This window comes from Sphaeramia orbicularis, chromosome 9 (assembly GCF_902148855.1).
Source record: "Sphaeramia orbicularis chromosome 9, fSphaOr1.1, whole genome shotgun sequence".
In the NCBI taxonomy this organism is placed as follows: domain Eukaryota; kingdom Metazoa; phylum Chordata; class Actinopteri; order Kurtiformes; family Apogonidae; genus Sphaeramia; species Sphaeramia orbicularis.
The window spans coordinates 31230586-31258116 of NC_043965.1; the positions used below are offsets into that span (position 1 = coordinate 31230586).

At 39.9% G+C, this 27531-nt stretch overlaps 2 protein-coding genes across 3 annotated transcripts in view; both read right to left on the minus strand.

The window, feature by feature from the left end:
* Positions 1-541: 541 nt before the first annotated feature.
* On the minus strand, positions 542-12323 carry rab11fip1a (RAB11 family interacting protein 1 (class I) a). Of its 2 annotated transcripts, XM_030143580.1 has the most exons (7): positions 11610-12323; positions 7106-7542; positions 6127-6617; positions 5543-6084; positions 2941-4599; positions 2498-2603; positions 542-2024 (listed from the first exon to the last, which is right to left on the minus strand). In XM_030143580.1, exons 1-7 carry the CDS (start codon positions 11957-11959, stop codon positions 1821-1823), a joined length of 3789 nt encoding a protein of 1262 aa, XP_029999440.1. In that variant the 5' UTR covers positions 11960-12323; the 3' UTR covers positions 542-1820. The 2 variants fall into 2 exon arrangements, with proteins under 2 accessions (XP_029999440.1, XP_029999439.1); XM_030143579.1 differs by having other exon boundaries at positions 5543-6617.
* Positions 12324-14059: 1736 nt separating this feature from the next.
* adgra2 (adhesion G protein-coupled receptor A2) overlaps positions 14060-27531 on the minus strand; it is a 44130-nt gene continuing 30658 nt past the window's right edge. Inside the window, exons 3-19 of the mRNA XM_030144030.1 lie at positions 24077-24148; positions 23022-23093; positions 22850-22921; positions 21505-21668; positions 20890-21103; positions 20520-20684; positions 20243-20441; positions 19992-20141; positions 19517-19678; positions 19211-19417; positions 18910-19099; positions 18444-18652; positions 18209-18336; positions 17986-18109; positions 17001-17149; positions 16263-16352; positions 14060-16109 (exon numbers count right to left, since the gene is read on the minus strand). Coding sequence (XP_029999890.1) covers positions 14690-16109; positions 16263-16352; positions 17001-17149; positions 17986-18109; positions 18209-18336; positions 18444-18652; positions 18910-19099; positions 19211-19417; positions 19517-19678; positions 19992-20141; positions 20243-20441; positions 20520-20684; positions 20890-21103; positions 21505-21668; positions 22850-22921; positions 23022-23093; positions 24077-24148 — 3787 coding nt within the window. The 3' untranslated portion in view covers positions 14060-14689. The remainder of the gene's footprint in view (positions 16110-16262; positions 16353-17000; positions 17150-17985; positions 18110-18208; positions 18337-18443; positions 18653-18909; positions 19100-19210; positions 19418-19516; positions 19679-19991; positions 20142-20242; positions 20442-20519; positions 20685-20889; positions 21104-21504; positions 21669-22849; positions 22922-23021; positions 23094-24076; positions 24149-27531) is intronic.

Genomic DNA, 27531 nt, shown 5'->3' on the forward strand with positions numbered 1-27531 from the left:
CTCATGAAAACTCCCAAATTAGCCATGATCTCATCTGATTCATCCCTAAACCCATTCACTCTTGTTGAAAGCTTAACAATTAGGCTTTTAAAGGAAAAGGCTGTTTTATATTGAGGAAGAAAGAAAAACATGCCATGTGTTCAGGACTGCTTTGGTGCACTTGTACTAGTTTGGCAGCAAGATGACGCATATGGACACTGTATAAATGCGCTGTTGATGTAAGTAAATAAATAAAAATTAATTTAAAAAAATATCTGTGAAATGCTATGACTCAATTTGTTTGGACAACAGTGCCATTTATGTCTAAAGAATAATTTGTCCATGATATGAAAACATTAACAGGCTCTTCTTCCACACTGGAAAGGCCACATGTATCAGTCATTTTCTAATATTAGAATTCAACCTCAAAACCATTTTCAATTTTCACCATATTAGCTTATCCTTCATAATTTTTTGTATTCGCATCCCGTTGTAAACATTACATTTTCTCCAAGTTGCCATGGATTCATAATTTAACTATATAGAAAGACATACAAGATAAAGAATGGTGAAATAATTAGTGTCTTTATTTCAAATACAAACATATTTTTGCTCAGCAACACTTCATTGTTTCTATGTCAGACAAACACACAGTACATTTTTAAGCTCTCACTCCAGAAAACAGGAGAGGTAGCCAAAAACTGTCCAGCAAATCAGACATAAAAGTCACAGGAAAGGTTGAAAAAGGCACAGATCTATACATTCTAAGGATTAATATTGCTCTAATTTCTGCCAAGGCATCATATAATGTAAAGGCAAGGATGCAGGGATCATTCATCAGTGTTTCTCAAATACAAAGACAAGGCTGGCGACAATCAAGTCTATTGCTGTTGTTCTGATCATTAAGTACTGATTATCTCATCATCTTCATATAAATAAAAGCAGAAATCACAGTGATCAAAATCTCCGACTATTATACAATAATTACATTATGTGTATATATATTTCTTGCATAATATCTTACATCAGTTTGTGAACAGGTTACACGACAACCAATGAATAAACTGAATTATTATAATTACCCTTTGATTGAAAATAATTCAGGAGGAGTTTGCCTTGATTGCCATTTCCTAAATATATCCTGGATACAAAAATAAGCATAAAATACAGTGTTTTAAGACAAGCAGACATTCAACTGTGGTGAGTAAGAAATGAAGACTGATTTGATTTATAACCACATACTGGAAAAGGATTAATAAAGCAGATAAAAAATAAGACCTCAGGGAAGGAAGCTGGTGATGTGCTGGGATCACTAATACAGTCATGATCCACTGGAATATTGTGTGCAAGTAAAATCAACAATCTATTGCAAAGACATTTCTTACGAAAGGTAACTTTTAAGGAAGTAGTACATTCTTAGCTCAAGATGTTGCAATATTGTAAGGGTGATACGAAGTTTATGATCATGACAGCAGTAAGTGATACAAAGCCCAGTGTATTAAGTAAAAAGACCATAGTTCAGAAAACAGTTTGTTTTGCATCTTTAGTATATTAAATAAGGCTAAGCCCTATCAAGTATGCATATAAATCAAGGTGGTGGATATATTATAGTGTAACAAGGATTTTAAAAAATGTACCTTAGTGTCAAAACTGATACACTTTCCTTTAATTATAAAGATTTTTATTTGCTTGTTATAAGTTTGCACCAAAAAATGAAGACTTAAGAGACGATTTACCAGCATTCTCAAAAGACTTTGACTACACTGAAACTGAAAAAGTGCATATGCTCTTAAACCGTCACAGAGATCACCTCTCTCAGGATACAATGACAAACACTCATCTTACACTGGTTTGGCCGCATTGAGGGCCTGCAGGATACTGGGATTCTCCTCTATGACACGGACCAGCAGGTTGTCTATATACTCCTCCAGCTCAACGATCTTTGCGTCTTTCCGTGACAGGTCGGCTTGCTGCTTCACCACTAGTGTGATCAGCTCTTCTTGTGTCAGCTGAGTGTAAGGTCCACTTTCCATGGATTCAGACACCTGAGGGGAAACAGTATACACATCTTACATAAGATACAGGTTAATATTTCACATTTCACTACACCTTTAGTCAAAATCTGCCATGAGAGAGTTTTGGAGACATTGTGACTTTGGGAATTTTACTCAAACTTAATGTATTTCAATCCCATAATTATTGATGTAGTTGCTGTTATAATTTTCATACAGGCATTGACCAAAAAAGCAAAACCTGACAAAGACTGTCTGCTATTACTAATTATGATCACTGAAAGATGAAGTAAAGAAAGACTACCACAGAAGCACATTTACAATAACCCCAAAGTTAATTAATTAACCTGAATAACCACAAAGTAATTGTCTTTTTGAGATTTTTTCCTTGCCTTATATGTAATGTTTTATATGCTATCTTTTCCTGTGTGGGGAGTGGAAACCTAGAAGTGTAGCTTTTACATTAACAGCAGCTAATGGGGATCCAAATAAAGAATAAGGAATACCTTCATCTTCCCTGGTGTGTTGTCACGGACCTTTATCTCTTTCAGAGCAGGAACGATTATGGGATGCTGGCTTTCAATTGAGCTCATGGGCTTCACAGGATGAGGCCTGGAAAGAAATGGTTTATGTTATTGTAAAGCTTTTGAGTAGTTAACAAAGCTTAATGTTACTAACAAAAGCAATTATCAGAAGAAATCCATAATTAAAATTTGTGTTAGCAGGAAAGAAAGAACATTAAGGCTAATCTGGTACTTTAAGCCTTCAAAATCACTCTGTTATGAGCCAAATGCAATATCCACCATTAAACTCAAAATGAGGAAATTTCCCAGACTGATTTCAGAACAGCCACACCCAAGGGAAATCCCAACACCTCATTTGCTTGCCCACATGACAGCAGCATGAGTCGACAAATGCAAACGTTGTAAACAAGCCTGTTCAATCTCACCTGCGTGAGGTTAATGCTAGCCCACCGCTGTTGCTATTCTGAGCACTGACAGGCTGAACCTCAGCTCGCAAAAGATTCCTTCCCCCAGGAAAACCTCCTGCCTGAGATGCTGGTTCCTCCATTATTACCTGGAGGGGCTCTGAGGAGGTGAAAGAGGGGGACATGAAAGAAGACGAGGGTACAGTAAAAGGATCAGCTCCAAATGGATCCTCTCCTCCATAAAAACTGCTTTGTGGTTTCCTATCAGCTTCATGCTGAGCTGCCACAGACTTAATCTGTCCATCTCTTGCAGGCAGGCTTTGATTCTGTGTTTGGAAAGCAGGGCTGACTTGCTTCCAATCCTCATCTTTTTTCCGATAGTGACTGTCTTTGAATGAATCATTGCCATTTACAACCAAAAAGGGATCAGATTTTTCTGAACTAAAAATGTTATCAAGATCATCTGGGGTCATTCCCAGATCTTCAGGTTTCTGCTCCTTCTGTGTTCTGCCAGTAAAAAGGTTCTCTACATCCTGGTTTTGCTTTGGTTGAGTCCATGGGTCATTAGACAGAAGCTCAGTGCTGGGAAATGGATCAAACTCAGCAAAGCTGTCTGCTCCCTGTTTGTCCCTGTTCTTCACACTAGAACTAGTAAATGTGGGGATCTTATTCATGTTTCTCTCAGAAACAGCTGGAGTCACAGAAGAATCATTTTGCTGGACAGGCTCTTTACTATTAACCCTTTGTCTGGGTCTGGCAGTGGGTGCTTCTGTCTTGGTTTGTGTGTCTGTTTGGTCATCTGGTGGTGAAGTTTCCACATCCATTTGGTTTTTTGGTGTGAGAACTTGTACTGCTGCAGGTGATGGCCGCAACACTTTCCTTGTTCCATCCCTGGGTACTGCAGAGAAACCCTGTCCAGTCCTATCAGATCCCTGGACTGCAGGTGGATTAGGGCTCATGTGAGATGGAGGAGTAAGAGCAGTTTTCTGACTTTGTCTATGAGTGGCATCTGCTACTGATCTAAGGTTTGGAGAGGCCACTGGTTTTGGAGGAGCTGGAGCTGCTGCTTTCTTCGAGGTTACAAGTTTGGGCTCCTGAGGCGTTTGAGAATGTCGCATAGCAGAAGTCTCCTGGGGAAGTGAAGATGTAAGAGTAGGTTCTTCCTCCTCAGGGCCATCCACATTCATCTCTTTACCCAAATGTTGAGGTGGACTGTCCCTGTGTTTTTGATTGACCTCAGCTATTATATGGTCCCATCGTGTTTGTCCTTGTACTCCATGTCTCTTCTGTGGAAATAACGTTTCATAATCAGGAAGTGGTATAGAGATTTTTGATCCTTGCTGCAGTGCATCTGCCTCAACGTATGCCGGATTCTTGATCTCCCTTCCTCCACTCTGGACCCCATTAACAGGGTACGAAGGAGGCAAAGGGGCTCTCCTCTTCTTATCTGCCATGGTGGGTGAAGATCCCACAGATGGAGGATTCTCTGTGCTGCTGTGAAAAGAATCAGCGGGGCTTTGTCTTATGTTTTGTGGAGCCAGAGAAGAATGAAGACTGTGGAAATTTTCAGGGGACTCAGATGGGATACTTGACAGGGTAGATTCAGAGGCAGCTGGGGAAGGACACGGCTGACTGAGGGTTTGACTGTCAGTGGATTCAGACTCCAGAGTTTGAGACAATCTGCCAAGGAGTGAAAACAAAGGCCCGAAGGTCAGTGTGACCATCAAATCACCCAAATCCAACTTCCACCAGTGTACAGCCAGTCAAAAATTAAACACTTATCTTCAGGTCACACTACAACAGTTTTCCACTTTATGAGACAGTTTACTCTTTTCACGACATTTTAGAAAATGTTAAAACTTCAATCTTTTAAAATAGAACAAAAACAAACTAATTTCTTCCAAAAGTAGTGATCCAAAACAATCTTAACTTTGGCTTAGCTACATCTGAAGAACAAATACACACATACACTTAAATACATGACTATTATACTATCAATCTCACAATTACAAGCAAAATGTCTTGAGTATAAACCCCTTACCACCGTGATCCAAATAGTCCACAACTAAAAACAAAAATGAAGAGATTTTATAACAAAAACCAAGCACCTAACATGTCCGCACACAAAGTGGCCTTGTCACTCCTTATGATCTAAACTTCAGTCTACAACCAGCTCTACAAGATCATCCCAAACAAAAGACACGCCCAGATTCTCGTCAACATAAACGCAGAACTGGTCAGACTGGCCCATCAGCCACTGGAAGCCAGTCAAGGATTCAGTAATTCAAGACCGTCACAAGATGTACAGAAAACCAAGGAAGAAAGATACAGAATTCATTGTAGACGCACGCAGGGCAAGCAAAGACTGCTGAAAACAGGTACTTCTCAGTTCTAGACTTCCTACAAAAGAATCCCATTTAGAGTTTGTGAAATAAAACAAAATATCGCACATGTGCAGTAACTACTTATACTCTTTAATATGTGCCTAAAGGCTACCTAATAACAATGAAGAAAATACTCAACATAATTATTTTTGCTTTGCATTGAATGACGGTCCTGATTGACACTGCAAAGTTAACTTTTTGCTTATATTAAACACAGATGAATTAAGACAAAGGCCTACCTTGGTTTCACTGCAGACACTTTTGCAGTACGGTTGAGGAAGACCATGGCAGATGTAATCGGAGGGCGGCTGGGTTGTTGATGGTCAGCAGGGCTTTCATTACTGCGAGGTGGAGGGTCAGAACTGGGGGGACTGTCTTCAAATGGGTTGGTGGATTTTTGGGTAACTTTTGGATCAAGATCTGTTGGATGATGAGGGGCAGGTGTAGGCAGCTCTTCTTTCATTTGTGGCTGCACCTCGTCCTTTTTCTCATCCTTCTTTCTGATCATCCCAAACAGAGATGACAGCCGGTCACTCATGGAGGCTTCTTCCTGTCGTTTCTGCTCCTCAGCTTTCTGCACTTCCTCTTGTCTTCGCTCCTCTTCCAGTCTGTCCTCCTCGGCTGCCTCCAGAATCCTGCGTTCTTCCTCTTGCCTTTTCCTCTCCTCTTCCTCCTCCCTCTGCTTCTTCCTTCTTGCTTCATCCTCAAGGAAGCGTTTCCTCCTCTCCTGTTCCTCCCTGTACTTGCGTGCCTCTTCCTCTTGCAGTCTCTTGGCTTCTACCTTGCGTCTCTCCTCTTCCTCTTGCAGTCTTTTGGCCTCTGCCTTGTGTTTCTCCTCTTCCTCCTGGAGTCTCTTGGCCTCTGCCTTGCGTTTCTCCTCTTCCTCCTGCAGTCTCTTGGCCTCTGCCCGGCGTCTCCCCTCTTCCTCGAGCCTCTTGGCCTCTGCTATGCGCCTTTCTTCTGCCTGCCTTCTCTCCTCCTCCTCTTGATGGTGCTGTTGCTCCAGTGTGGCCCTGTCTGTAGACTCACGGATGAAGGCAGAAACAGGTACACTTTTGAAAGTGTCTACAGAGGCGTCAGAGGATTGTTTACGGACATCCTCCACAGAGCCCTGTCCTGAGCTGTTCAGGCTGAGTGTGGACCCACTCTTGGTCTCTGCTTCCTCTGTGTAGACGTGGCTGCCATTGATGCAAAGGTTATTCTGATCGCTGGCGCTTTGCTTGGAGCGACCCAGGAGGGAGAAAGGTCCCTGAGACACTTTGCTGTCAGAGCTCCCTGTTCGCTTGTGACCCAGGAATTTGAATTTCTTTTTAACTGTGGGAGGGGAAACGGAGAAGTATAACGTCATTGTTTACATGCAAAACACCATTACCTAACTTGCACAAAACAACAGAGGAAACGCAGACAGGCAGCCTCAACAGACTAATGCACTAAAGATAGACGCTGTAACAACAGTTTGGAGTGAGGTAAAGTACATAGCTGTTTAATTTTCTTTAACAAAGTAAAGAAAATCAGCAAATATTGACATTATGAGAAACTGTGTGACTGTTGAACTGAACATTTAAATGTCAAAGTAATAAATACATAGATATGAGTCACTGACCTATAATCACAGAGTAATAAACAAGGAAATCTAGAGCTGAAGACAAAAATGAACCTTAAAAAATCTAGGTGAATTCTCAGTTCAATTTTCTCTCAGAGTAATTCGCTTAAGTATTAGAAATAGCCTACTGTTAAAGCCAGGTCCTGTAAATACCAATAGTCCCTATCTGATTAAACAGGCTATTGCTGGAAAAACTTACCCTCCGGAGATTCTACATTGAGGCCAGATGAACGGCTGCCACTAAGAGATGAGTTCTTCTCAGGGAGCGTCCCCAGGGTAGACATGGACTGAGAGATGTTCCGCTGCAGGTTTGATTTGGGTGCAAAGAGGGTTTTGAGCTTGGATTTCTTTTTGTCTCCTGTAGACTGATTGAGCGAGACTGAATCAGCTTCTCCCTCACTATCAGTCAGGACCTGGCTGACAGAGGGAACGATAGCTGACGCTGAGTCGGAGAAGCCATCTTTTTTCTTCCCACGGACTTTGTCCTTCAGTTTAGAGATGCGGGACCGTGGTTTGTCTTGCATGGAAAGGTCAAACATGCTAGCTGACATGTTGTTTCTCATGAACTGGATGTTCAGCAACACCTCACCTCGGTCCTTGTCTTCCTTTCCAGTTTTGTCCACAAGCTTGAACCAACTGTAAATGACAGGAGGAATCAGTAAGATGTTCATGATGAAAGACCTGACATTGAAATAAACACTATGTGAAGCAAGTTTACTTGAACAGAAAAAGAGAAAAAATATTCCAGTAGCAAATTAAAGAATATCAAATTACTAAATTCATTATCAATCAAGTACTTTTTTCTATAGAAAATGTAATTATTATATCAAAAATAATGATCAAAAAACATATAAAACATTTAAGTAATTAGGCCTTGTAGTTTCTTAAATATAAGAATTTAGTAAGAAGACTCTTTAAAAAAAAGCATTTTACAATATTATTATATTATTTATGATTTAACAGTTAATTCATTAAAAGGTTTATAGTGAACTAAGTAATATATTTAGATAGTATTTTTCCTAATACACCTAAAATGTGCTTCCCAAAAATACAAAAATTAACACATTAAGACCAGAAGAATAAAAAAGAAAGAAAAAAAGCAGAATAAAAACATTGATCATAAATACAGGGGAACAAAACACAATTAAAAAATATTTTTCAATAAAATACAGAGCTCTCAATCTGCAAAAGTCTGAGTCAATATTAAAGTGATTTTCATGCTGTGTGTCTTAGTGTTCATATAGCTAACACAAGCATCAAACTATGTTATGGTTATGATTTATTTACAGTTCGTCTTACATAACTGTCAAACAGACATAACAACGTTGTTTCATTTGAGATGGGACGGTAACGTAATAACTGTGAGTCTGAAAACAAAACTCACAGATGCCTCCCTAGCAGACCTGAGTCCTAGAGGCCATGTCTGACTGCTCTGTACTTGCAGATATGAGCCTGATAGGTGTGAACAGTTTGTTCCAGTTCCTGTTGAGAGTACCATGCCAACCACAAATAAAGCATGACAATTACAGCTTTGTTTAGGCTCCTGCCTCATGTCCGCTCCGTTGTACAGGATCAGCACTTATTGTGTAAGGGGAAAGGTAGGAGCTTTCTGGAGAGCCCTCTCTAAAACCACATCAGAACAAGCAATTAAAGCCATTACATACTGACCATTTGAGCTGCTATAATTAAAGCCTTTCTATTAAGAGATGTTCTAATACAGCAGCAGAAGTGTCTATTATAGTTAGCATTTCCCCTTTTGATCCATTTTGTTCCACTGTGTAGCCCTCTTACTGTTTCATGAAAAGTACAGTCATTATTTGATCATTGTGCATCCATCATATTAAGCGTCTACCTAACCAAAGAAGAATGATCATATCTCTCGCTGACTGACGTTATCTGCAGCTCATTTAGTTTGCGCCTGAGGCATTTATTTTAGTGTCACGTTTGAGACATTTAGACAGCCTCTTCTGGGGATAACAGTCAGGAAACATGCATGGGAGTGAACCAAAATTCCTGAAAACCTTTCAAACATGTAGGGAGGCGCTGTGATGTAATGAAAGTTAAACTAAGCCTAAAACAAACATTCTTCATCTCCCACCCTGAGTGGAGCATGCCAAGGTAAACAAGTATACTAGAGCAGACAGATCTCACTGTGCTGCACTGTTCAAGAAACTACACCTTAGTTGATAATAAAGGAACAGTGCATTGTTATGGTTATTAGCAGGTTCAAGTTCATGTTCTGTATTGTTTGCAGAGAAAATTTGCGCCGTGCCCCTAATGAATGCTCTCACCAGTCCTGCTGGACAGGTTCACTTTGTTAACAACTGAAGCCACTTCTTTGGCATTGACTAATGATTAACATGAGGATGTGTTTATTGTGCGAGCTGACAACTGAATAGATTCAACAAACACTATGTCAAAGCAGTAAAATATTGACTTGCATCTCCAAAATGTTTAATAATAAGTGTTAAAGCCACTTAAGGGATATTTATTAAGTTGAAGTTTTGAATAAATTAAGTGTACAAAACATGTTAAGTTAATAGGCCTATGTTAAGAATAAATTTATTAATAGCGCCTCTGCTATTTTTTGTTTAAAAATGTATTAAATTCAGCAATTTTTCTGATTCAGTGACTGCCTATAAGTGAGTGAAGTTGATTCATTGCTATAATAGGACATAATCTTAAATTCTTAAAATATAATCAGACTACAGTAATTAGTTTATAAGGTGATTGCCACAAAGATATTCAAACTATCTTTATAACTGAATAATGAATTACAGTTTTCACTTTCCAAAATGCCCTCAGTGTTTGATCTCTGAATTTCTCCTGTCTGCAGAATAATCTTTAAGATGTCTGTTTTTAGCAATAAAAAAATAGCACTAACTTGATCATACTGTTATTTAGCAAAGACAATAACATTTTCTAAAATATTACACCTAATTCTAAGATATAAAGCATATCCTTTAAAGTTCAAATATTTAGGCTTATAATATCAGAAAATTGGTGACAGAAAATTATTCTGTATTGACCCAGAAAAAGAGGTGGCCCCTCAATAGTTTCAGATCATATTAAACACGTTTCACTCCATTGTTTCCAAGGCAGCGATAGAGCTCCTTTTCAACAGGAAAACAAAGTCCTGAATGTCACACTGCATAATGGAATGACTGGGAAGCAGGACAGTAATCCTACACCAGTCGCTTCGAAGCAAAATGAGTAACATCCAATACCTATCCTGCATTGGGCCCGAAGGGAGTAAGAAGTAGGCTAAGAAGTGCAGACATGGATGGGAAAGGTCAGGAAATGAACTTTGCTATGTGAGTGTAAAAGAATCTAAAAAGAAAACACAAGATAACATTTATGATATCAGCCCTATAACCAAGTGAATGAGGTCATACTTGCATCACTTTAAAGCTGCCCTTGAGTGAGTGACTACAGATAAGTCATACAGAACTCAGTTTCTAAATTAGAGGCCAAACTGAGAAAGGACAAGTCTATATTAAACCATCATTTATTTTTAAAAGCTTCTTATATAACAGGGTGTAAATTGTAAGACAATACCAATGCTTTATTTTGACGTTACACCCATGCAACGTCAGAACACGGTTGTTATACTGACTCATTTAACGTATCTAGGCGTGAGCAGACATATTTTAAGCTACTAAATAGCCCTGAGGAATGTGCAGAGGGAAAATGATTTCCAGCTACCCGTCATCACCACCAAGCTGCAGGTGTGACAGAGCTGGATTCACACCAACTCATGAAAACACAGAGTCAAGAGTTCAGTGTTTGTTCTAAGGAGAGATAGTAGATTGCAGAAAATGCTGAGATTAGAATAAACCAGGCCTGTTTTCCTCCATATCAAGTTTCTGTTCTACTGATAACTCAACCCACTGCTGTAAAGTCACTGCAGCACTTTGAAAGAAAGCCATATAAAGAAAACTATTCCACCATGAAAAGATGCAGCAACTACTGTCAATACTATCGCTCCTATTTATTTACTACAGCATACTCAGTTTAAAAAGTCAATTTTATTATGTAGGAGGGATCAAATTTATCATAGATATACTTAAGCTGCTCCATTCACAACCATAGGATAGTTACATATTTGGATACTGAATTTTGCTCTCGAGATAAATAAAGTTAAACTATAACTGTTGTATGGCAATGGCATCTTCATCACTAAAGCATAAAGTCCACTCAGTGGCCTTAGTATAGAGGAAGTGGACCGATACAGTGTTGGTATGCTGCAATATGTGCTTTAGAGGCTTTTTTTTTCTTTCATTCTTCGTGTTGTGATGCTGCAGTGTTACAAGAAAATAAATGCTTCTGAATGCCACCACTGTGTAAGGCTTATAACTCCCAATAAGCCATAAATCCAGCTTCAACACAGCAACAACAAATTCTTTAGTTCCTGTCTCAAAATTCTGGGTAGTTGTTAGTTCTTTTACCCCTCTATAAGAAAGTATGAGAACATCTTTGGGTTATAGACCGAACCATGTATTTGAGGACATCATCTTGAGATTTCAGATGCACTCATCAATACTTTTTTCCACTATTTCCTCACATTATAGACTATGCAACGAATCCACTGATGAAGAAAATAGTAAATGACAACATTAAGTGAAGATTTGGTAGGTTTGACACAAGCAGTGTAACAATATTGAATGAGATTAGATTCGGCCCACACAGCCTATGACACTTACTCTGTCTTTTTTCGAGACTTGTTGTCATTAACATCCACTAGATTTATCACAGCTTGTCCCAAGAACTTGTCGAGCCCCACTTGAGCTCGGTGCATTACTATGATGTACAGGGTGCAGCGTTCAGCGTTTCCTGGGTGGAAAAGCGGGAGGTCAAACGTCGCCTCTTCTTTCCAAACCGGATCGATACATTTCTCGGCCACAGACGTAGAAAACTTGTCTTTGGCCACCTGGATGATGGCATAGGCGTCGTTGGTGCCATTTTTGCCTTTGACGCGCAAGTTTCGAGCCTGGTGAACCGTTACCTGAACACTCGTTGGAAACCATTGCTGGCTTTGGTCAGCCAACGACATCGTCAAAGTCTGTTAAGGTTCAACAAAAGTTAATCCGAATCGTCTCCTGAAGTAGCTGGCTGTTAATTAACCTTTCCCCGGCTTGGTTGTTAACCTTCGGCGTCCTTTGGTGCTATAGGTTTAAGTTACCTAGCTTGACTTCAGTTCAGGAAGCTCAGGTTGATGTCGTAATACTTCTCCCTCCTCTTCCTAACCCTGCGTTTAAGCCCCTAATAACACTTGAGTTGTCTTAACACTTGTCTTAACTTAACGCCCACACAAGCTAACGCGGCGCAGTACAGACATCCCTGTGTAGTGTCTAATTCCCTCAGGAAGCTTTCATAAAAACAGCTTTGCCTCTGCTAAGTTACACAGTCCACTTCCCTGATGTTGAAAGTTTACACCCATACTCTACATTGTACCGTCTGATTGGATAGAATTTCTATCAGTCATAAATATCCGTCAGTGATTGGACGGGAAAGAAGGCGGGTGTTGAGACATCGCGGACCGTTAACCAGCTCTTGAGCTGATTGGGGATCAGTTTATCCCAAGACACGCCATAAACGAGACAGTAAATCAAAAGAGAAAACTGTTCTGAGTTTAAGGATGAATTTCATCTCCTAATGTATACGCGATATCCAGATTATCATAACAAAAGAAATAATGGGAAGAGCAATATATACAACATTTCTTATAAAATATTATCTGTAGAGTGTTCTCGGATAAATGGTGTTGTCCTTTTCTACTACTAGCCCTGTCAAATTATCACATTTGGTCTACATGTCACCAAGGAGCAAAATTTACTTTTAGATATTTATTTATTTTCTGGTATATAATGATGAAATGAGATTAACTTTACACATCCCCAAAGGGAAATTCAGATGTCATTTGGTGCCAAATAATAATAATAATAATAATAATAATAATAATAATAATAATAATAATAATAATAATAATAATATATGTATTCTAATGATATCTAAAACTATTAACTGTGAGACTATGTTTAGTTTTAATAAATAGTTGATTATGGACTGACCTGACAACCAAATGATTTCACATCACCACATTTGCATGGGTATTTATAAGTTTGCTATTTATATTAATATGCTTATTGAATGTCTCAGCAGATAAAGAAAGCTGGGACATATTGTTCATCTCATAGACATAATTAGACATTTGCATGATTGTAAAAGAGATTGTCATCTACTGCATTGTTCAGTAACTTACAACAGGTTATTTGGCATACATCTGGAAAAAAAAAAAAATTATAAGTGAAACAATATCTATAGTCTGTACATCATTATATTTCAGTTTGTTTTTTCCTCCCTTACACAGCTTGTCAAATTATTAACAGAAGTACTGATGTAGTACTGATGTAGAGGGAAAGTGAAGATTAGATCTGTGTATCTAAGCCATGAAAGAATGTGTGTTCAGATAACAGTACACTCACAGTACACCAGCTGTATGAAGGGCCTGTACATATTAAACATAAGGCAAACATTTCAACTTTCTGTTTACTAGTGTGTCGAGGATTTTAAGAGAATCTTAATGATTCACCTCATTGGAGACTATCTGTGAAAATGTCCAAGTTTTATTTCTTCTTGAGGGTAATTTCGTTGTGTTCTGAGCAAATGCTGTCTCTGTGCTCACCTTATGTAATAGTGCCATTGTTGTATGTAACATATACACAACAATACCTATTCAGAAGTAGCTGGCAATATTAAAATGCTCCAGCTCACAGTTCCTGTTAATATTAATGTAATTTCCTGAATTACAACTTCACTAAGTTTTTTTTTTTGTTGTTTATTCAAATAACATGTTTCAGCTAAAATGTGTCTCACAGTGAAAAGAGAAACATCACCAATACTACTTTTTCTGGCTATGTCTGGATTAGATAAATCATTCGCTGTAAAAGATGACACTTCCCTGATCTGCAAAATTTACTGTCAAAGAGTGACAAGTATCCAGGAGGGGGCAATCATTTTTGCATGTAATGTAGAACATGTCCTCTGTTGGAAGTGAAATTGATTTCAGGTATGGGGTCTGTATTCCTTCTGATTTTTATCAGAAATGAGGAGCTCTGATTAAATAATACATAAAATAACATTTTATCATATATTGAAAAGTCTGGCATAGCTTTTTTAATTCACCCAGAGATTCTGTACATCGACAAACATGCAGTCACTCTATGTGCATACATACAAACACACACAAACAAAATGCATGCACATATAGTACATACACTCAAACATACACTAAACATACAACTGCATACATGAGCACAACCAAACAATGACAGCAAACATAAGGGTGAAAGGTTGTCCACAGATTAAATGCATTTAGCTGGATTTTTGGAAATGGACTATTTTGCATTCCATTTCATGCTATAGTTGATATGCACTGAAAAATCACAAGTAAAACAATAAAGCTTCCATACAAAGTCCAAAATCAACATCATATGCCAATTTCAGCAATATCTTGCACATTTTTGTAAAATGAAGAAAATAAATGAGTATCTTTCTTTGTAAAATGACAATAAAAAAAAAAACCTGCCGTTTAATTGGAACCATTTCACAGCAAACTTTTACAATGCTACAAAGGCCAAAGTACCAGTTTATGGTCCTGGATGCCTTCATGATTTTCTATCTTAAATTATATAATTATTATAATCAAAAGACCATTTAAACATAACCCAATCTTTTAAAAGTCTGTTATGGTCATGCATAGAGGATCACAAGTGAGTATAGGTTACACTGTAGTTTCACTCTTCCACAAACCACTTTTCATTCCAGCAGAGCTGTGGGATTGGTCTGTGCCACTCATGTCCTGTTCCAGATCTAGCACAGAGTTTTTGAGTGTGCCGTTTGCAGCTGCAGCCCCTGGCACAGTGGTGGTGACACTGTTTAAAGGGTAAGAGCAGCGCTTATTGTCCCTCTCTGCAGCAGCTGCCAGTTTCAAATTGTCTCTGCTGGCGCATCGTCTCTGGGCATTGTGCATGTTTGCTCTGCTGGCCATAGAGGGAAGCAAGGGAAATGGTTTGCGGCTCCCGCTGCTGCCCCCATCACTTCCTTCTGAGGGACTAGTGGCCACTGATTCTCCAACCCGCTTCCCGTTAGTTAGCGGGCTAGCCTGGCTCTCGGAGAGACTGTGGTGGATGCTGCCATTTTCACTTGTGGCCTGTTTGTAAACTGCATGTGAAGAACTGAGGTGATCCAAACCTGTGGGCCCTAAAGCTCCGAGGCTGCCACCACCTCCAGCAGTCCTTAGTGCTTTGAGACGGTAGTGACCTCTGCCCTCACCACGGTGGTGATACTGGCTGTTCCCTTGTTTAGTTCTGCTACTAACCTTTCTTCTTTGGGGATGCACGGGAGCTGCAGAGTTAATGGGAGGCATGATATTGTTCGTGGGCTTGGTGATGTTGTCAGTACTGGTGCTGGTGTTGTTGCCTGCTGGACCACGTGCAGTGTTATTTGAATTGTCTTGTGCAACCTGCAACAGGTTGGTGAGCTTGCAGGGGCTGGGGGCCACACTGCTGATGCCACTTGGTGTGGATGATGACCTGGCTGATGAAGAGTTGTGGGAGTCACCAGGTGGATGGCAATTGATGAACAGCTGAGATCCCTGCTCAGAGGTCTGCACTCCACTCCCTGTTGTGCAGGTGTGTGTGTACGTAGAGATGGGATGTGGGCGCTGAGACCCTGGACAACATGCTTGCCATGAGGCCAACACATCCAAACGTCGAAAGCAGTGGTGCACCATCAGTAAAGCACCCAGAAGTGTGGCAGTTATCCCATAGAGACAGCTGAACAATAAGCTTGTGTGCCCTGTCAACCACACTGCCATTGCTCCGCAGCACCACAGCACCACAAACAGGAAGTGTGTGGCCACTAGCACCAAGAACTGTGTCTTCAGTGAGTACTGATCCTCTGGAACCACAACAGGGCTTATAGGGCCCACCACTGAGTCTGTGGAGAGGAGGCTGGTACTACCAGCTAGTGCAGGCTGGCTCTCAGTCACAGGAGAGGACAGGGTGGTTCCTGTGCATTCTTTGGCTACACGGTGCCTCAGGCGAAACACAGTGCACAGGAAATAGATCCAGGTCACAAACACGACTAGGCTAGCAGGGACAAAAAAAGCCCCCAGACTGGGGCGCCACACCAGCCAGCAGCTGCAAGAGGCAGAAAAGAAGTCAACAGGGTCAGTTCAAAACAAGGACATCTCTGTGTGTTCAACATATCTCACAGTATGTCACTTCAGCACCAAACAAACCAACACAAAGTCAAGGGCCACATGGTTCAAGGATAAAAAGAGAAGAACTCACTAAGGGCTGTTGTCTCCGTAGTTGTTGACATTGACAGCTGCAGTGATTCCACAAATGATAAGAGGAACTCCACCCGCTATCAAATAGAACCTTGAATAGAGGACCAAAAAAATATTAAATACAGGTTCTCAGCAGCAGTTTTTGTTTGTGCCCAAGGATACTGTATGACCTTTGGCTACTACTCTGTTTTTCAAGTGTGCTTGACAGTGATTTTCCTTTTTTTGTTTCTCTCTGGTAGTCTATGATCTGAACTGAGTGTTGTGACCCCTCACTTTCCTAGTGGGTGACTTATTGTACTTATTGATCTCATGTGGTCAACAGTAGCAATGTACAACTGCAACTCCAGGATCACAGGGGCAGGGGGAGGAGTAATAGAAATGGATATTTGGAATGACAGTGCACCCCTTGAATCACCCCTGGCCCAGATTTATGACAAGCCCTTCTGCTTCTGTTGTGTTGCTTTCATACATTCCTCCCTTCCCCCACTCTGAGTTCTAATATTCACTTTTTAAAGCTTTTTTTGTGTGATACTCTACTATGTCCCTCCAAGGTTTCCTTTAAAACAGAGACCTTGGTTGTTGAACATAATGGTGGTCTTTAATGGTGCTCAGCCTGGGTGGCCATGCACAAGAACTCCCATATCTGTTTTATACAAACCATACTGACAGCAAACAACAGTCTCATTGAACACAAAGTGGGCGAAGGTAAGTTGTGGCTTGCTCTGATATCAACACTGACCTGAGCATAGGTCGCTGAGTGGGTGGTGCAGGAGTCTCTCCATCTGGGTGCCGTGGCATTCTCCACACAGCCTCTTTGTAGATGACCCTGGCACTGACTCCAATCCACAGCAGGGTCGACAGCGAGGAGTAGTGCAGGGCAATGCCCACCTATCATACGACATAGTAAAATCAGATCAGTCACTTAATCCTATGCAGTTTAAAATATTACACAGACTCTATTATTCAGAGGAAAGTTCCTTTGCCTGGTTACTGATGCTTCACATGTTTGCAACAGATGGAAATCTATGAGCAGTAATTTAACACATTCTTTTGTTTCAGAAAGAAATTTTGCAGATAATGGAGGGTAATCTTTCATTGTTAATCAAAGGCTTTTGAGAAGTTTCCAAGACCTGATCCATTTACAGCTATCTTTGGAACAAGTACATCCTTATCCTTTACAAGTAAGAGCACAAAAATGTTTGTTTTGTCTCTGCTTGGAAATGTGGTTGAAAAAAGTTTAAGTGTGGAAGATGGGCTCTGGCACCTTGTATTATTTGTGGTTAGGTGATATAGTAAAAGCAACATCCCTGGAGAGAGCGAAGAACCCTGATATTTTGGGGGTAAGGACTAATGTGATGTCTCGAGTAAAGCACTTTACTCTAGCCTGTACATTCTTCTTTTCATATTTATTATAAACATATTGCCACCTTCCTAAAGAAATTGCTTAAGTTATTTTTGACAAAAAAGACTTTTTGCCTAAACCCCCAATTCTGAATTTCTGGTGTAGTATTTTTTTTTGTTTCCAGAAAAAATAAATAAATAAATAAAATAAAATAAAAAAGACTTGGGTAATTATTTTAGGAATGTCACAATATGGACCTCTCTATGTTTCTAAGAAACATTTTAAAGAGGACTGCAGCTTTTGTTTCCTGTTTCAAACAAACAAACAAACAAACAAAAAACATTCACATAATGCAAGGATGATGTGTAAAGTAAGGACTTACTGCTTGACAAACCACTGGGTAACTGGTTAAGCTGATGCCTCCTGCGTAGATGGCTGTTGTCATGGCAATGTGAAAGCAGGTATTCAGTAATGTATGCCAGCTCTTTCTTGATATGTGAATAGAACTGTTGGTGTACACAGGAAAGAAATGAAGAGGTGAGAAAATTTATAAATGCAGGATGAGGTCAGCTTATGCACACACACTGCACAAATTAGCAATATACCTGTGGTGTAATATGTGTGTGATGATAGTGGTGAAGAGACAAAGGAGAATCACTGCAGTACAGGCATAGACCACAGGGTGGAGCACCCTCACAGAGATGGATGTAGAGTTGGGAAAGTCAGGCACCTCCTGAGAAAATACATCAAATGAACTTTAAATAAAAGTCACACTGAATCACACAGAAATGGTTATTAAGGATAAATGAAACAGTAAAATAGAGAACTTGGCTGTTTTACCTGCAGCACAGCATAGTTGCTCAGTACAGAACAACGCATAGTGGAAGTGCTGCTGTCACTGTGGACAAGCTGGCAGCCCTCCTGGCTCCAGCCTCCTGGCTTTTCCTGACCCTTAAGACTCCACTGAGCGGCCACAGCATCAGTACCAGGGGACAAGTGACGAAGTGATACCCAGATGGCCTCGGAGTGGTTCCACATGTTGCAACCATCTGTCATACAAAGGAAGGAAGTTATAAATACAAAACTGTAAAGAAAATGTATCATGCATTTAATTAAAAACAGATAATAGAACATTTTGCACTGTTAGAAAGGCTCATAAAGCTTTCCTGTTTTGTTTTAATTCAATATTTATTGAAAGGATCCCTTATTTCCCAGTATTCTAGAAAAGAGTATACCTCTTACAAAAAAACATATACCAAGTGCAGCATTGTAACTAACCTCACCATATTTGTACTTTCTCTCTTACCTAGACCAACAAAGATGACTGGAGTGTTGACACTACGTCTGCGAGAATGTTCTCCAGCATTACTTGAATTCCCTGTTACAGGGAAAAAGCTGCCAGTTCTATAGGCTATGAACTGAAGCTTACAGTCTGTAGGAGCATCAGGAGGGAACAGAGTAGCAGGGAGTGTCACTGAGGCCAGAGCAACTGAATTCTGTGAAAAGAAAAAAAAAAAAAGCCATTATGAGTAAAATACTGAGTCGCTAATAGCAAACAAAGAATGTACTACTTATCAAAAAAAGGAGACGAAAGGAAAGACACTAACCTTTAGAAAAGGTGGAAAATAGTTTAGTGAGGTGTTATGGGCGCCAGTACTGCAGCGGAAGCGGAGCTGTTGTTCGTGGGTGGTATCTGCTACTTCCATTCCCAGGCTGCCTTTTAAAACCTCACGGCGCTGATATGCTGTACAGGTAAAGCCAGTGAAGTGGGCTGGTCGAATCATATGGGCTTCCATCACAATATTCCTAGATACCTTTGTATATCAAGAAATATGAATGGTTTAACGTCATTTAAAATTAATCTACCAACGCATTATAATGAGCTAAAGAAAAATGAAATTGATCATCTCTACCATAGAAAAATCTTGTGCATGGCTATGTAACTGAGGCCAGGCAAGAGTCTCCAAAGAGTAGACTATGGAGCTACAGGCTCTCTTCTCTCTCTGGGCGATAGCGAGGATCTGGTCGTCCACCTGCATCAGGTTACTGCCCATTTCTACTAACACCTCTGACAACTGACACAAAAAAAACACATGGAATTTACAGTGAGACAATGGTTATGGCATGCAGTCTGTACACACAGAAATAGGTGTCTCAGGGAATAGTTGGTTCAACATGTACCTCGAGGAAAATCATCAAAACATACAATGTACATTGACTTTGACTGTACAGGTCATGGAACTCAACTGGAGGGATAAACACTATTGCTCAAGTGATTGTCTTATGGATAGGAGCACTGGTAGACCATTCCAATCATTTTTTTTTCTTTAATTTGTCATTCTTCTGTAGCTATAGTATAAATAGGCAATTTTGAATAGAACCTCTTACCTCTCGAAGTTGTACAACATATTCCATGAACTTGTCCATCATTTGTGCCACATAAAGCACATCTACTGAGTCAGTGAAGCCTGCAGCCTCCAGAGTGTAGGTACGCACTTGATGTGCCACGGTGACAGCATTTGATGCATTGATTGGTCTCTGTAAACCAAAAACAAAATATGAACAAATGGAATATCATTGAACATAAAACATACTGAATATGCTGTTTACAGAGGATGAAACATGAGGATGGCACTGACCAATATGAAGGTATGCAGGACACGGGTAATGCCATTGGTGTAGTGACAGTTGGAGTAGTCTCCTTCCTGCCACTTTCCTGAACGGTCACAGTATCGAGAGGCTTTTTTCTGCTCCATGCCTCCCTCCACAGACAGGGAAGGGTAGCGCAGCTGCAGGCAGTACTGATGGGAGGTGATGCCTGCCAGGGTTCTTGGCCACCTGGGGATTAACATCAGGGACAGATGAGGACACTGTACCTTTAGGTATGTAATGAAAGTGAATGGAATCGTAACTAACCTGAACTCTCCCCGGTTGTTAACAACTTTGTCCTCTGGACAGAAGGAGGCACTGTTCTCCAGGACCACTATTTCAACAGTCCTAGATGTATTGCCCCGCCCGGTAGAAACCACACACTCCCACTCTCCGCTGGCTTCCACATGTACATTGAATAGAATGAGCTCACTGGATAAAGAGGATATAGAGAGGTCATTATTAAATTAATAATACAATATATACCCTCATTGTATATATGATGGAAAAAGTTAAAATTCTTCTTTACATGTATCAGTATCTTCTACATTTTCTATATGGTAAATATTTTTAAATATAGACAGCATCGTGGATGTAAACTGTAGCCAAAGGGAACAGTTAAGTTTTATTTCTGCACCTGGTGATGAAGGTGCAGTCGTGAACCACACTGCTCTCCAGCTGGACGCCCATCTCAGGGTCAGAGGTCACCAGCTGACCATTATGCCGCCAGTGCAAGGTGGTGATTTTGTCCACCAAAGCAGCAGTGCAGTGAAAGGGTAACCGATCACCTTTGAAGACCACCTGACGCTGGGACGGAAGCAGAGACAGGGTATGCAGCTCCAGAGGACCATCTGAGTAACATGGAGGGAAAGACACAGATGTGACTTTTACACATCAGTCTGAATTATTTGTGCTTCTCTCTCATTACTCAACCTCAGCTAAATGTTTCCACAGAAGCTATTATGAGTCTGCTGCTCTGGAGCAGATTGGATACAGACAGCAGCAATTCATAAATGCAACCCACAGGATTAGTTGTCAACATAGCCCACTGATAGTTTTAGAAATAGAAATATATCCCTGCTGAGCTGTGGGAATTTATTTCTTGCAACCCTTTTGGTCGACAAATCCTTAGAAAAATGGTGACAAGCTTCAGTTCTGTTAGGAGTGCACTGTCATTGTCATTCACAAGAGATCTTTTCTAAAACAAAGCGGTGAACCACCTCAGTCATGTCTCATGCTATCTGGCTCTTACCGCAGCTCAGCTGGCTTTCTCTTAGTCCTCGCAGGGGCTTTCCTCTCATGCTTCGGGGGTAAGCACAGAAGGTTTCATCCCCCAACCGAGCTGAACTGCTGCGAAAGAAGCCTGGGACCCAGCGTAGGCCACAGTCACATAACAGGTATTCTGAATTGAAGTTCCTGATGACAGATGAGATGGTTATTTGTCAGTGAAATGAACAGAAGATAGACACAGTGAATTTACCCTTTCAATGAAAATGTACTACTATTTTTCTGTGAGATTTTTCACTCTGAAATGATCAGTTGGTTGTTGATCATTTGGTCCTTTACTTAAGTAAAAGTACTAATACCACACTGTGAAAATACTTCACTGCTAGGTCTGTATAAAAATCTTTAATCAGGTAAAAGTATGAAGAGAACATTAACAATAAAGATTTAAAGTATGAAAGAGTGCAGTAAAATGGTGCCTGTCATTATTTATGATGCTGATACTAATATGATATGCTGCACAGTTGAGCTCATTTGGACAACTAAATATATATATATATATATATATATATACGGTTTCATAGTTTAATCTGCAGGAGTACATCTTAATCTATGAGAGCTTCATATCTTTGTGGTGTCACTGTGCTGTGATAGCCATATATCTCTGAAGAGCCAACTTTTTATGAACCCAGAAAAACACTTTCAGCTAATTCAAGATGATTTTTAGCTGTTTGTTTAGCTAAAGAAGGCTAGAAAGTTAAATAATTGTTTTAGCCTTTAAAAAAAACATGTCACAAACTTTCAAAATAAACACATTTGGAAATACATAGTTTTAACTGAACAGAACAACCATAATCTTGCATGTAACTAAAGCTATCAGACAAGTAGTGGAGAATTAAAAAAAAAAAAAAAAAATCTATCAATTGTTTATTATAGAGTTTTTATTGGGCTAAAGCTGGGACATTTTGTACTATCTCACGAGTAAATGTGTGCTGGTATGACAATAAAGTTCCTTGAATCTTTGAGTAAAAAGTACAATATTTGCCCCTGACACATAGAAGTAGAATAGTTAAAGTCTAGTAGAAAGTTAGAAAGGAAAGTATTTAAAATTTGAACCATAGTACACTACTTAGAAAAAAAAAAACATCATTCGTCCTATTCTCAAATATTATGATGAATAAATCAAAATAATGTATTTAAATTTTCTTTGTTTAAGTGTTTCTTGGATTAACTGCAGAATGCATTGGTTTGCAGAGTTGTCAAAATAAAGCCTAACATACAACAAAGCCTGACAGGAGTATTTATTATTTTCCTCGGATATGGAATGGTATTCTATGAAAGTGAACTTGTTAGAGTTCAGTCTATATACTCACACTAGCTTAAGGGATGGCAGCTCCTGAAATACTCCCGGATCCACTGTCGATATGATGTTGAAAGAGAGGTTCCTAGCAGTACGCAAATTAGATATGAATAAGTTCACTTGAGAGGTTTCTTGCAATGCACATATAACCATGTATTTACAGAATCAATTCATTCATCTCTTACAGTTTTGTGAGATTGGTCAAACCCTGGAACATGTCTGCAGCCAAGCAGCCAATGCGGTTATTAGATAGGTCACTAGAAGTGCGAGCAGACAAAGGAATGTGTTGGTTATTTTCAAGCCAAGTCACAGATCGTGTTATCTAGTCTCTTATGCCGTTCTTGTTGTTTTTAAGATATCAGAACAAAAATACCATAAACACAGCAGACATGTACAATTTTCCAGCACATTCTTGTTTAATAAAATAAATACTATCAGGGTTTGCTCTGCTTTTACAGTCCCCCATAGCCTGCTAGTTTCACCGCTAGAAAGTTTAGAACGTGCAACCATGTCCACTGTCCCTACCACTTTTCCTTATCTGGGGTCAATAGGAGGCCAGTTAAAGTTTATCACAAATGGGGTAAAAGCAGGGCCTCTGCTCTGCTGTCCACCTCTGAGTGTGATGTATAGCCACAGCCAGAGAGGGATCTGCTCTGTTGCACCTCTGACACTACCCAGCAGAGAACTGTCCAGAGCATGTGTTTATCTCCCCCTGTTTGTTTTGAGAAGCCCCAGACCTTGCAGGGAAAACACAAGTAGGGGGAGGAGGGAAGGGGAGTCACGCGGCGCAGCACAGACGACCAACTCTGACCACGCCGCAACCAGATCTCGGTGTCCAAACACACAATGAGTGAGCGCCGAGTGGCTGCAAACTGCCACCCTGTCACATCCAGTGACGTGTGAGGGCCCTTATGCGTGGCCCTGAGGTTTCCACGGTGGTGGAGCAGGGCACCAGAGATGACATCGCAGGCCCCCGTAAGGATCAGCAGAAACACTTAAAGGAGGAGGCCTTTATGGTCACACTCACACCAGGAGCTCAGTATAATACATGACATCTGCCATGAGCTGCCAAAACAGTATACACTAAAGATAGATGCTACAGGATATAACTGCTGGCTCCCACATCCATCTCATACTAAAAACAACTGATTGCAAAATTTCCATGTCTGTGTTTACGATTTCCCTTAATATGTTTGCTCTGAACTCTACAGTAATGGGAATTATCTTAATGTCTACTTACAGTTTCCGAAGCTCAGGCAGGCCTTGGAAAGCTCCGGGCATGATGGTGCTGATTAAGTTGTGCTTAAGATCCCTGCAGAGAGAGAAAATACTAGGTCAATGAGAAAATGCACGCAAGGGTGGTATGGTGGGGACACTGGGGAAAGAAGCATTCAGTTAGATCCTTTCCTTAGATAAAAAAAAATATTAATACCACACAGAATAATATTTCACAATGAGTAAAAGTTCTGCACATTACTTTAGTTAAAGTATGTGATACCATCAAAATGTAGTTAAAGTATGACAATTAAAAGTATTCACTGTGTAGTAAAATAGTTCTGTGTTTATTTCATATTTAATATTTTTGGATTAATTTTATACTATTTTAATGTACAAATTATGTTCCATTTTACCAAACTCACCAAGTTTGTGTTTTTTACTGTTTATTCTTTTATTTTTGTTTTATCTTTTACTCTATGTTGTAACTCAGTGGTTCCCAACCTTTTTTGCAACCCCAGACATTCAAAACAGAGACTTTTTTTTGTTTTTTCGCTAAAATTAATTTGTTGTTGATCATGTAATAGTTTGCTCTATTTTGTTGCAAATAAATGTTAATTTTAGATGACATTTAGGCTATATAATGTATATTATTCTGGACGGAGGCAGAAAAGCCAGGTGTAGATTACTGCACAAAGTGAGAATTTTATTTTCCTTGGTCAGGATATGTACAGTCGGTCCAGCTTGGATTTACAAGGCTGACAATTAATACTGAACAAACAATAACTCAAACTATGAATTATGAAAGAGCTGCAGCATCTTAAACCGACCACAATGAACATTTGAAAGATAAACAGTACCACAGTGCTTCAGTTTCAACTTCAGAGTTTTTCATGTCTTTTATGGATTGTGATTGTCTCTCTCAATTCACCATATATTATTTAGTAGTAAGTTTTTTTGTTTGTTTGTTTGTTTTTTTAGCGATTACTAGAAAATTCAGGCGAACCCATTTGAATTCCAGGTGACCCCAAGGTTGAAAAACACTGCTGTCATGTCTTTCGTACAGTCCTGTGATGAACATATGCAGTATTTAAGCATGCTCTATAAATAACCTTTACCCACTACCATTTTGTAGTATCACATCCTGTAGTAGTCCACATTTCATGAAATCAGAAAAAGCAGATGTGATTTCAGTTATGTGACGATACATTTTCATAAAATTCAAGCATTTTCAGAGAGTTTATTTAGCTTCTGAACAAATTTCCACAACCCATGAATGAACATTTAATCCTTCCTGAGCAAAATCAACACGTTTGGTGATATCTTTTTCAATGAACAGGAAATGGATGGAAAATGGAATCTGAAAAGTACCTAAAGCTGTCAGACGAGGGTAGGGCAATAAAATAATAAACTTGGATGAAATGGAAACACCTGAATAAAGTACATGTACCTCAATAAGTACAATGCTTGAGCATAAAGTTACATTCTACCAGTGGTGAACACATCTTAATACACATCTCTAATATGGCACCATATTAGTTAACTACTCTGAAAAGTATGGCAGTAAAAAACACTCTTTTGTTTCAGCCTGTGTTTATACTGATCTACTCAGTGAAATTACAATAAAGGTGATGTGAAATCTTGAGTCTTGAAGAGGAGTACTGAAAGGGGGAGGTGTACCCTAAACCTGCCTGCACCTCCAGGACACAGCAGGGTACTCTTTGCACACAGATATGAAATCTTATCCCATCGGCCACCTGGGTTTGAGGCTAATATGGTACAGATAGACCAAATAAAATAATGGTGGAAACCTATTAACTGCTCTAACTGCCTTTGAAGATCTATTTTCATACCCACTGACCTTTCCTCTACCTTCTTCTTCCTCTTAAGCGCACACTCCCATATGCTAAACTATTCAGCAAAATGCCCTTCTCCATTAGTTGACCTCTTTAAAATTAAATTCAAGAATGTTTTTATTGACCAGGAGGGAATACTAAGGTTAGAGTAGGTCAGGGGACAAATGGTTATCTGCAGGACCAGTCACAGAAGAGGATTTCCTTACAGGAGCACACAAACATCAACACCATGGTATCGCGGCTGCTTTTTTCTTCATTTCATTGCTTCCCTGGATGCCACTGTGGTAGAGTCAGACCTCATGGGACTTTTTGGTCTTTTTCTCTTCCACAGAAATGATCTGTCATTGGCGTTCTCGACTACACTGTCTCACACCGTATACGACCTCAGGCATCTCTTAACCATTGTCTTGTCCAGATTCCAAGAGATGAGCTATTTTGATCAAACTGAGGCAGGAAAAATGTTTTAGAAAATGGCTTCCAGTTCCACTTAGACTGTGCGGTGTGGAGTCAGGGATCAGGGATCTGCTGTTGGTCCAAGCTTTTGTGGCAATGGGTCGTGTCTGGATTATAGATTGGAGATGAGATAGTTTATAATGATGGAGGAAAAGTTACCTGGCTTTGGACCAAAAGACTGAGGTGTGTTGTGTTTGTCTCAGCCTTGGACAGCTCAGCTCAGCTCAGTTGTTTGAGTGTCAGTCAGAACACTTTACAACAACTACACAGCTTTTAAAAAGGTGAAGACATTACCACTTGTCTGTTTCTGACCAAATAGCTTACCAAAAAGTCTCCTAAAATGCTGTTTTGACTTTCATGATCAGAGTAAAAAGTCTGCGTGAGTGTTTGACAGAAGACAAGAGGACTTATGTGAGTGTGTGTGGCCTTGCTGGTCTGCCACAATGTATGTGGTAATCTCCCTGTTCTTATGTGTCCTGCTCTGAATGTACATGTGTTTCTGTGTGTCGGTAGCTGTATAGGTTTTGTTGACCAGGGCGGGGGGAGAACAATACTGCTGTTTCCAGTCTGGCTGTCCCGGGGCTCATTAGTGCTGCGATGAAAGGCGAGGCACTGCCCACTATTTCCTCCCTCTGATGACTGTTTCTCCCTCCCTGTCTGTCCTTGTCACATGCACACACACGCCTCCATGCACCCCATAATACTGAAATTGTGTACAATATTTGCGCTCCAACACGCATTGACAATAAAAATGTGAACTTAGTGGAGCCCTACAGAGTTGGAGAATGTATGCTGATTTTGCTGTGTTTTTCTTTTTGCCCAGAAGTGATATGGAACAGCTATTAGACACAGTAACCTTAACAATAATGTCACAGATTAACCCATAAAGACCCAAACAGCCACTCACGGCCAAAACCATTAACTGGTCTAAACTGTTTAATAACAATTGATCCACTAATTCTATTAATACATGTAAATAATTGTTGTCAAATGCAGGTTTTCATCTTTCATGGTCATCAGATATGACCCATTTGGATGTTCAGAGGCTCCGTAGTGATCGTGGAAACACCGTCATCTTCTACAATATTGATTCACCAGTAAAACCCATGGAGTTGGATCAGTGACAGTGGATGGAGACACTTGTTTTATGTTCTGTTATTGATATCTTTGC